Source organism: Leptonotus elevatus, chromosome 17 (assembly GCF_054856555.1).
Source record: "Leptonotus elevatus isolate MCC_2025b chromosome 17, RoL_Lele_1.0, whole genome shotgun sequence".
Taxonomy (NCBI): Eukaryota; Metazoa; Chordata; class Actinopteri; order Syngnathiformes; family Syngnathidae; genus Leptonotus; species Leptonotus elevatus.
Genome location: NC_141255.1, coordinates 13,642,706 through 13,654,305, shown reverse-complemented (window position 1 = coordinate 13,654,305; position 11,600 = coordinate 13,642,706). Strand labels below are relative to the sequence as shown.

The window sequence follows — 11,600 nt, the reverse complement described above, 5'->3', positions numbered from 1 at the left end:
AATGTACTACTCCGCCATCTTGTGGAAATAATGGGACACTGCAGGGTATTCCATCTTACGTATGCAACTATATCTGAGTTGTAAAATTGAGAGAGCGAATGTACCATGCCTTTTTTTTTTTTACGTTAACGATTATATTGATGAAACTAAAAGTGAAAGTCATTTTTTTCATTAACCTATGAAAGTATCTCTCTTTGTCTCTCTCGTCTTGTATGACTGAAGCTGCACCGTGGTCGTCCAGTGAAGGCAAGCAGCATATACTTAAAACAATATAGTTGTACTAAAATGTGCTTAAAATGATGGAATCGCTTGTGGGTTCAAAACGGACTTTGAGCAACTTTAGATTTGAAGGTAAGCGTGTAAGCCATTTGTCAATAGAGGGTGCTAAAGTAACACAAATACAGACTCGAACAAGAACAACACGCATATCAAAACATGTAAAATTACAAATTATATTATCAGAATTTTATTCATCGTGAGGCCAGGATGTTGATCTGAAGTATTAAATAAAATATGAACAGAACAAGTCCATCAGTTGTTTCAGTGCCTCAGAAATCTGAGTTAAACCCTTGGAAAAAATGATGGCACAGCAGTGCATAAACAACATATGTACTGTAATACTTTTTTTTTTTTTTTATCAGGTCATGAAACATGAAAAATAGAAAAATATTAAACAGTACTGTAAAGAGCAGAAGAGTGTGATTTCAAAACCATGCAAGACTGCTGAGAGAAAATGTGCCAATTTGTGTTTTAGTGCAAACAGAAAAGTGCTGTGACCAAAGCATAAAAAGCTCCAATGTCACTATTATTATTTTTAAACTATTAAAACAATCTGTCGTTCGGTTTTTTTCTGGGTCATTTTCAGTGCTGCTGTTCTTGATCTGTGCATGGTAAACAAAACAGCAGGTTCAAACTATGTAAAACCAACCAAGAATTTCCCCTTCACCTCTCAGATTTTCTTCAAATTTTGAGGTGTAGGAGGAAAAGACGAGAATACAAAACATTACTCCTCGAATCGCTCATTCATTTCCAAATTGCTCGTTCTTCCGCCCCCTGACCACGAGTTCTGCTTTGGCACGTTTGCTGTTTTGCTACAAACTTCCCAAGCTTCAAAGACTCTTCATCTGAACTTTGAAATTGTCCTGGGTTGATTTTACATGGAACAACCCACCATGGCTTTCTTGCAACTTGGACGACCGACGTTACATGGCACTTGAACGGAACCCAGCGGTCAGTCCCGCTGCGGCTCGCGATGAGGCTGACGAACGTGTCCGTTCCGCAGGGCTCTACAGCAGCAGCGGCGTGCTCTCTCCCGCTGGCTCCATCCGCCTTGTGAGCTGCCGTGCTCGGGCCAAGAGACGGTTGGGCAACGCCGGGAAGTGGTGGCTCGGGTCCAGCACGTTGGTCTTGCGCCGTTCGCGCTCTTGCAGCCACATGAGGTACGGGCTGGGCGGGAAGAAGGGCCGCGTACGCTCCCGGTACAGCTGCAGGACGATGCCCGTGACGCACAGCACCACCCACACTGTAATCATGACGAAGTCTGGACAAGATAATAGGTTTGGATTTTGTTATTCAAATTGAGCTAATTTAGAGTGGGTTAGTTAGTTGTTTTTATTTTTTGAAAATATTTTGCTTTGGTTTTTATTAGGGGTGTCAGGCGATTTTTTTTTTTTATCGTTATTAATCACGACTTCACTTCAATTCAACTCATGATTAATTTTAGATATGTTCCAATGTACAATAAAATATTTTTTTCCTAAATTTTCATACTCTTGTTAATATAAAAGTGGGAAAAAATTTAACTAATAGAATTATGGCTGCATCTTTTAGTCATAAAATTCATAAAATTGAAATTAAAAAGATGTACTGTAAACGAGTGATATTGATTTGTGTTGAGGTCATTTTTCTGCCACTAGATGGCATAATTTCATTTGTTAGACTTTGGTGACAGCTCAGTGCCTTTTTCTTTTCATATTAAGAGCTATCTAATCTTTAACATGAAGTAACTTGTGAAATTCTGCACATTTAAATACACAAATATATGCATTATTATTCTAAAATTGATCACTGCTAAATTTTGACGTGGATATTTCTGCTGCGTTGCGACTGGAATTCCCCCAGTGCAGGCTTTCCAAGTAAGGGGCGGTCGGTCATTAATCGCACGTAAAAAAAAAAATAGCAGCGTTAAAGGAACTTTAAATTAACTCAAAATGAATGCATAAATTTTGACACCCCTAGTTTTTATTAGTTTGACATTTATGAGCTCACCGATGGTTTGGAACGGCACGTCGGTGAAGGCGGCGCTGAAGTTGTTGTTGAGGAAGCGCTTGAGGATGTTGAGGGTGATGTAGGAAAGGCTGGTGTAGATGTAGCCGTTCACCCCCAGAATGACGGCGTATGCGCCGATGACGCCGCACGTTGTGATGTTACCCTGGTGAGTGGACGCGGCTACTTAAGTCAATCGGAAAAAAATGCTTGAATCGCAACAGCGATGACATCGCCGCCGGGTTACCTCTCGGGGCCAGCGCATGAAGAAGATCGGGACGATGATCATGATGCTGCAGAACGTCACCCAAAAAACGGCATTGGAGCGCCTGAACACATCGAGGTCACCTGGAGGAGGACCAAATATTTGATTCAAAAGGAAAACTGAGCCCCAGGTCTAACTATAACTTTGTTTACTTTTTTTGATTTTGCATTATTGTGCTTTTTTTCAAAATGACTTGATTGGCATACACATGTGTATGATTTCATGTGTGCCACGAGGATTTTTTTTTAAAACACTTGATTTGGATTTGTCCCTACCGAGGGGAGTGAAGAGCACAGTGGAAGCCACCAGGAATCCGAGCATCAGGCCGACCACCACCGCGCACGACATGACCGAGCCGAAGCGCCACCAGCTCGTCACTAGGAGGACCCCGCCCACCACGCCGATCACCGCCGACACGGCCAGCCGGACTGCGAGAAGCGTTGAGTGAGGCGTTCATAACGTGCCGCCCGCAGTCTTGGTGAGGTGTAAATGGACGGAACAACTCACTGTCGTAATCCAATCCCGTGGTCCTGGTGATGAGCACGAAGAAGAAGAAGGCGAAAAAGCTGAAACCCATGCAGAACAGCTCTGGATGATAGAAGAAACAAACAGAAGGGCTGATATGAGATCCACAATAACATAGAGGAGACTTGGACAAATAGTGTCACATGAGACAAGTGGATGGAAAATCATGGGTTCATTTTGGATATATTGCCACATCACATGAAGGGGACCGCATGAGATAATGAAAATATTTCGGGTCAACTGCGACCAACGTTGGTTCATTAGCACGACATGATTTCATCCATGCACGGGGGAGTCATTCATCAACTGACGGTGGTTTTAGTGGTTACCATGGTGACGTGCGCAGCAACAGCTTTCTTCAAAAGTCAGAAGAATTCAGAATTATTTTCATGGCTTTCAGTTTTGCTTTTGTTTCCAAGACCAAATAGATATTTTGGAGAACATATGACATGGGCGTGATATGTCAACTAGGACTGAATTCAACTAAACACCATATTCATAATATGTATGCATTTCAAATAGTCTATAGTTGCTGTTCAAGTATTTGTAACTTGCGAAAAGCTTAAAACCTCAGTCCGTTTTGTTGTTGTATAAATTTGATGTACTGTACTTAATTTGCAGGGAATTGGGACCAAGCCCTGTCACAAATAGTCAAAAAACAGAGAACAACGGAGGAGGCGGGACTTCCGACTTCCTGGTTTTCACACATCAGCTTTGTTTCCGTTTCCTGTTTGCGACGTGTGGGCCGCGTCCCAGTTCCTGCGCTTCTGCCTTTGCGCCCCTCGGTTGCGCGTTCCCGTCGACGGGTGCGAGTGTGCAGTGGGCGGCGCAGGAGTGTGGGGTGTGAGTGTTGGAACGCGGCCATCAGTAGCCGGGAACGACGCTGATGTGTGGAACCCAGAAGTCCGTGGCATCTACCACATCGCTGCCCCCCAAAAAAAATTACAAATAAAACGTTTATAGAATTGTCTATATCATTAGCCCCTAGGCGGTATCGTGACCCATTTGGGGCTTTTGATGGTTCTGACCAAGCCATTTCAAAATAAAATACTGCCCACGGATTTTAAACCCTTAAATAAATAATAATGACTCGACAAAGAAAAACACACACTTGAAAAGTGCATTTACTGTATATGCGCATGCAAAAAACAAAAAAAACAATAATATGAGAACTTGTGATTGGCAAAAGGCGAATGGGCGGGTGTTGACTGCATTCTAAAATGAAGCTACACTCAGGTCAAAGCACTCACCAGATTTGAAGAATCGGTGCCCAAAGAAGCAAACGAACAGTCCCGCTAAGCCGGTGATTGTAAAGAAAATTTTTGTGGTTATCTTTCCTGAAAAGACATAAAAAAATACTTAAAAAAAAAAAACAAGTTGCAAAAAGGTTTCAACTCTTACCCAGCATTTGACAGCCATCCAGTTTGGAGTCAAAGCTGCACGCGTACGTGTGGACCGGGACGTAAGAAGCCGACGTGTTGAGGACGGGGTCTCGGACGATGACTGAGTAAATGACGCCCTGGCCGGGGATGGAACTAAACATCGCTGTGCTCATGTCTGTCGAGGACAGCGTCATCATCTGCAGGGCCCGCCCGGGGGCAGAAAGAAGACTTCAATACGTGGACGTGGAAGCACTTGAAGTATTTACGCGTCAGGTTCACGCACAAGTTTGCCGCTCTCCACCATGCCATCCACGTCCGCCACTGCCTGGACACCGCGGAAGAGGCTGACCTCCGACAGGTCGTTCTCGGGCAGGAAGTACTGATAGATGTCGTACTGCAGCCGCCAGCGCGTGTCGGTCCCCGTGGACGTGTCACAGGATGGAGGGGTGCTGCCCCTGGACAAGTACAATTAAACATCATCTGCCCTAACTTTTTTCCAAAGATCATAGATCAGTGATGCGCTAAATAACAATAAATAAATAACCATAACCCATTCATGGTCTAAAAATCAACCCGAATTTCAATCTAAAGAAAAGGCGTTTGAGTAACGCACCATTGAGTAAATCCTCAAAAGTTGCAATACTTTGGACAAGTAGACATTGGCTAAAGAACAACGTAAAATAGATTTAATAATTCTGCCACTGGTCTATAAATCACTGAATGGTTTGGGTCCTGAATACATAAAAGAAATGCCGATTGAATACAAACCCGGGCGGGTTCTAACGTCTGCAGCCCAAAGCTCAACGCAAACACGGTGAGGCGGCATTTAGCTGTTATGCCGCACACAAATGGAATAAGATGGCAAATGAAGGCCCAGCCCAGCATGTCAATATTTTTAAATCCATGTTTGCTGTTGTCTTAGTAAATTATTATTAAATATTATTAGGTGTTGTGTCTTTGAGTTGCCTTGCGTATAAAATCTGTTTTCTTTTAATCTTTAACTGTTTTTATTTTGTTGTCTTTTAGGTTTTACCTCCAGTGTTTCTTGCGTGCCTTTCCTCACATGGTTTCTCTGTACCCCGCCATGCTTTTTTCTTCTTCTTTGTGTGTGTGTGTGGGGGGGGGGGGGGGGTCTTTTTTTATTGTGTTATGGATGTTTTAATTGTTTAGAACCTTGATTTGTATTTTAATGTATGAAAAGTGCTATATAAATAAAGTTTGATTGATTGATTGATCGAAAGCTGCCTTGCCTCATCTGAAGAAAAAAATGATCAGCACATGTCAACAACAGGTGGTCATCACAGCTGAAAAACGAGCTTTAAAATGCATATAATGTCTACAATGTTTTGCGTCCCTGATTTTTGCAACATTTAATGTCACATTATTGGTTGTAAATGAGCTGAAAACAGACAGCATTTGTCACGCATGCTTTCTGCCATTAAAATGGCATCAGTGTGAACTGAAGAGAGAAGAATAGGTAGTAGTCACAGAGTGACAAAACAATCTGACATTGTGCTTCCTTGAGCCTCAAAAAACTAAAAGCTGATTTTACAAGCCGCGACAGTTGACATTCCTGACAAACTGGAGCGAATACTAGCGACAAAATCAGTTAGAGGCGGAGGAGGTGGAGGCGGAAAGGGGCCGAACATGAGACCATTACAGAAAAAAAAAAAAAAAGCTTAAGATGACGCACGTGTGAGCTGTCAGCTGCTGCACAGGAAGCTGTGAGGTTACCTCTCATATCCCAGGTTAGCCGGCGCGAATTGGATGGTGGTCTCAAAGAGGTTATAGCGCAGGTAGATGTTGGGGTCCACGTTCAGGTTAAACTCCATGTTACAACCGCCGGGTACCGGGTCTAAGGCGGAAAAGAGGGATTAGTTGCACCATGTCAGGATGACTTGCTGCATGCGGGAAGGCAGGCACATGATCATGGAGCTTCCTCCTTTCAGAAACACACACAACAACAATCAAGATGAGCTGACTCACTTCAGTTTATGGTGAAAGTGCTTCAGCCTTGATTTTGCAGAAGCACAAACGACAACACGCAATTTCCTCACATCTTATGCAACACGGAACAAAAATCGGACTCCCCCCCCTCCCCCTTTCTTTTTTAACAGCCAAACGTGAAAAAGGATGTTGATGGCGTACCTGTGCTGGAGAAAGGGAGAATAACGCCCGTGCCTGTGACTGTGCTCCCATCTGCAGAAAACAGGTACAAAGTGAAGGATGTTTGTCCCGGCAGGAGAGGTAACAGGATGCCCGTGTCCACTGCCGTTGAAGAGAGACCAAACACTGGAGTCTAAGCACAAATAACAGTGGAAATTAATCAAGCATGTTTATAACTTTACTGGAATGTAGCAGTAATTTGATGTGACACAGGAAATTTTGTCCTAAAATGTTAGCTTTTAGCCAGTGGCGTGCACAGGCCAGCGCTGAAAGGGCAGTGTCCCATCCTAGGGGGGCATCTAGCTGTAATTCACATCTTTTGTTATAAGCGTCCAGGCCAAAAATAAGTCATTTCATTCAATGCATATAGGTTTTTAATTAATCAGTCTATTAATTCATTCACTGCCATTGACGGCTATAGACATAAAAAAATAATTAAAACTATTTCTATTCGTTTAACAGGTTTTTCCACTTTTGTTAACAAGAGTGTGAAAACCTATTAAAAAATTTTATTGTACATTTAGAACTGATATAAAATGTGTGATTAATCGTGAGTTAACTAGTGAAGTCGTGCAATTAATTAAGATTACAAATTGTAATCACCTGACGCCCCTAATTTTCAATAATCTTTTCTTCTTATTTTTTTTTAAATCGTGAGTTAACGAGTGAAGTCACGCGATTAGTTACAATTAAAAATGTTAATCACCTGACGCCCCCTATTTTTTAATAATCTTTTTTACTTCTTTTTTTTTTAAAGAAAAGATTAGAAGGCGTCAGGCAATTATAATTTAGAATTATTATCGTAATTAATCGCATGAATTCACTAGTTAACTCACAATTAATCACAAATTTTATATCTGTTCTAAATGTACAATTTAAAAAAAATTCTAGGTTTTAATAAAAATCGTTAAAATGAATTTTTGCCGTTTATGGCCATCAATGGCAGTGAATGAATTAAAAAGAAAAAGAGCGTCAGGCGATTAAAATTCTAATTGTAATTAATTGCATGACTTCAATAGATAACTCACAATTAATCACAAATTGTATATGTTCTAAATGTACAATAAAAAAAATCTAAGTTTTCATACTCTTGTTGACGAAAGTGGAACTGTAAACTAATAGAAATAGTTCAAATGAATTTTTGAAGTCTATAGCCGTCAATGGCAGTGAATGAGTTAAACAGTGATCAAAATGTTCAGTCGGGAAAAAAAAAATCCATATTGGTCAGGCCTTATTTTTTGCACACATGGGAATGCTTTACAGCAGGGATGGGCAACTGGTGGCATTCTGAGTGGCACCTTGATTCATAAGGAAAAAAATTAAATATCATCCAGTTTTGGGCCAGTTTGCATATTTCCTGAGTACTGTGTGAGCAGCCAGACAGCGCTCAGCTTGCCCACAGAGGACAATTTTCACCATGGGGGTGGGGGACAATCCCGGCTTTGTACAGGGCCCGCCTTGTTTTGGCAGCACCGCAATGGCTAGAAAATACCCATTCGATCTGGTTTCCACTGAATTTATCCAATACACCACAGAGGTGCTGAGTGAATAATTTTCCCATTCGCTTTGGATGAATGAAATAGCATCTGGTGGTGTGTTTTTTATTTTTTTATTGAACCAGAACATAAATTTGCATCGATTTTAAATGTAGCAGTTAATCTTGAAACAGTCATTTTCTAGTTGATGTCACAATATCTGAATTAGAGCTGTGGAGAATGTGTTCATCCAGATCTAATCTAGGAAAAATCCCCTGTGAACTTCCTTTTTTAAGGTCTGCTCTTCCCCCTCGTAAGGCCCTGGCTTTCATTTGCGTCAACACACATTTTCAGCCCCCGACAAATTCCCATTCATCTTAAAAATAAACCATCTGGAACCCGCCTGGGAGCAGCTGTGGCACTGACACCGGCGGGTTCTCACCCCGTCGGACCCTCCTCATGACCGCTGCGCTCTTCATCATCTGGTTGCTGATGTAAGAGTCATGCTCATTCATTTTCTACACTGCTTTAACATGACGTGATGTTATCTGAAATGGTTTATGCAGATTGATGTCCTGTGTTATTTTTACAAGTAACATTATAACCCGTCAGAGCTGAAATAGAGAAATGTGACATTGTAAAGAAAAGACAACAATGAGAGACATGCAGCGCTGTTCTTTCTTCCTTCTCGGCATGTGACCATTTGTTACAAGAAGAAGACGCGCTTTGTTTGAGTAAAGGCATTCTTTGTGCTCGCTTCCATACATTTGGATTCTCTGTGTGCTAGCTAGTGGGCCTCATTCCAGCCTTTACAGAAATTCTCAAGATTTGTTCAGTAAAATTGTATACATTTATTCCAAACAGTGTATTATTTTCACTTTCTGTACTTAATGCACTGCTTCCAGTTATGTGGATGTTAATTCGGGCTTTTCTGTCCAATCAGATTCAGCCACTATGTGTTGCCGTGTTAATCTAATCTGCCTAGAGCCTTTAGAATCAGCAGTGCTGGCCAATGTGACTTAAAGTTAATATACAGTTTTAGCAACGACGGAGTGTTTGACTTGAACCAGATTTCAAATTTCATATTCACCTCACAACATTTTTCTGTCCTGTCATTGGTTGGTCAGATCAAAACAATTCAAGTACTAAAACATCAATGTACCCACATTATGGACGGATGATGTCCGGTAAATGCATTGAACCAATCTTTACTGCTTGACAGAAACTGTAATCAGTTGGGGCGAAAACCCAAAATGCCAGTCATCGCCTTACGGTGCTGTAGGAGAGCGTGATGTTGTGCCATTGCGTGTGGAACTGCACGGTGGCGAAAGCGACCACGGCGGGGATCCTGGTGGCCACGGCCTGCACCGTCTCGTTCTCCGACACGCTGACGTTCTGGAAGGCTCCCGGCAGGAAAACGACCGTGTCTGTCACAAGAGAGCAGTCCGAGTCATCAGCACAAGAATCACATTGTCGGCGGTATGCACTTGGCCATCTCAAACCTTATTAACCAACATGAAAGCCGTGAAAAATGCGACTACAGAGTTTCTGCCAATACATGATGCCGATACGGGAGGGAGGCGGAAAACATCATGTGTCACTTCAGGGCAGACAGACCAAAGAAGCTAGTTTGTGCTAACCGGTCATTGGATTAAGTCCATATCTTACAATTACATTAAAGAATTCTAATTCCTTTGGGGTAAATGAGGACGATATTGCGTCAGACACAGTAAAATACACTGCTACTTCCCTGTAATCATAGCTCATTGCATTTCCAGTTATCCTAAATTCACTGAGCCAGCACATCTAAGGTCAGATGAACATTTGCTGTGGGAAAAGGTTTGAATATAATGAGTTGACTGACTTTCTCCATGCTGATTTGACGATCATTCCTGCTGATTTTTTTTCTCTCACAGGCAACAGCAACCTTGCTGAGCGACACCATACTAATGCAACTTTTCTCTTTGGGCTTCATTTAAAAAGAATGAAGAACATGGAGAATTTAAGATAATTCTCTGCACAAGCTGCCTTGTTCCGGCTGACATTTTGCAGGTCAGACTCTAGCTCTGCTAATTTTTTTCCATTCTGATTTAAGTGGAAGCACGTGAGTCATGAGGGCTTGTTTGTGGGAGGAATATTAACCGACATATACACCTGTTTATATCACTGTAAAAAAGAAAAGAAAAAAAAAAGGTATTTTTATTCACTATCGTTCCAAAGTATGGGGTCACATAAACAATAATTCTAAATTTTATTTCTGCGTGTGTGTATGTTTTGTTGTTTTTCAAAAAAATTGTCATCTCTAACTACTATCTATTGGTATTGTATACGGTAGTTGTTTTTATGGAAAACACGATATAGTCTGGGTGACCCCAAACTTTCAAACAGTTGTCTGTATGTACACACTGTATCCTGTAAATAAAAAAAATAAAAAACATACATATATAATTCAACCCTGTATAGTTTATATTTTCACATTTGCATTTTTTTTAACGTACTGTTTACAAGTAACAACCGGTAACACAAGCACAATAAGGCGCTTTACAATATATTACATTATTAATTTATTTATAGACCATAATACAAAATAACATATTAAAAGCAGACTAGTTACTGTACTGTACTTACTTTCTTCTTGAGCTTGAACTTCACATACTGAACGCAACATCAACAGCCAGCAGATCCACCGAAACATTGTTGATCTCCTTTAATTTTACTACAGAGCAAACCGTGATCACGAAATCTGCCGTCAGTCATTTGTAACCTCGAACTCGCCTATGTTTTGCTCGTGAAAGTAGTACCCGCGGGCGAAGAAGCGACATGCTTGGCAACTTCAACGTTCTGGTGATCGCTCTGCCCCTCTTCTACCCTCGCGGAGGTCTGTGAACGCGCCCTCTGCGAGATTTCCGAGGTCGCGCGATATTTTGGTCCGAAACGCCCACTGAATATTAGGCGGCTGCGCAAAACGAACTTTTTCATATTTTTCTTTTTTAAATAATGAAGCAATTAATGTTATCTTTTTGTCCGTTATTTATAGTTAATGTACTTGTAATTGACATGCTATTAAATACAACAAAAAGTACTATGCTACGGAAGTGTATTATACGTCAAATTAAATAGTAAAAAATTAATATATATATATATATATATATATATAATTCATGCTTTTACAATTTCACGTCACGCAGCCTTTCAATTACATATTTTCAAGGTGATGTCACATACAGCGGCATAAAAATTCTGCATTTACTAATTTTGTTTTGATTGTAGCTTGTAATAGTTACTATAATTGTTCCTGTGTGTCTTGGTTACTTTTTTTTTTTTTTTAACATTTAACAACTTATCAGCAGGGCAAAATGATCAGCTCAGTAAAATGCAGATGGGGGCGGATACTTAATCATGTTTTCAAACTGGCTATTCAGTATCTATTTGTCAAAACTGTGCAAAACGCAATGCTTCTAACAAATGAAGAAGCCCTGAGAGGGCTTCTTTTTTTTCATTTTAGTAGAGTAATCTATATGT

General features: G+C 40.9%; 1 protein-coding gene across 2 annotated transcripts; it reads right to left on the bottom strand.

Moving 5' to 3' along the window:
- Positions 1–438: 438 nt before the first annotated feature.
- On the bottom strand, positions 439–10,956 carry tm7sf3 (transmembrane 7 superfamily member 3). 2 transcript variants are annotated; one of them, XM_086058085.1, is made up of 12 exons: positions 10,707–10,956; positions 9,351–9,505; positions 6,586–6,736; positions 6,172–6,292; positions 4,721–4,892; positions 4,457–4,634; positions 4,306–4,392; positions 3,038–3,118; positions 2,806–2,958; positions 2,513–2,613; positions 2,269–2,431; positions 439–1,540 (listed from the first exon to the last, which is right to left on the bottom strand). In XM_086058085.1, the coding sequence occupies exons 1-12, from the start codon at positions 10,771–10,773 to the stop codon at positions 1,287–1,289; spliced, it is 1,683 nt and encodes a 560-aa protein (XP_085914211.1). In that variant the 5' UTR covers positions 10,774–10,956; the 3' UTR covers positions 439–1,286. The 2 variants fall into 2 exon arrangements, with proteins under 2 accessions (XP_085914211.1, XP_085914213.1); XM_086058087.1 differs by having other exon boundaries at positions 4,306–4,350.
- Positions 10,957–11,600: the final 644 nt, after the last annotated feature.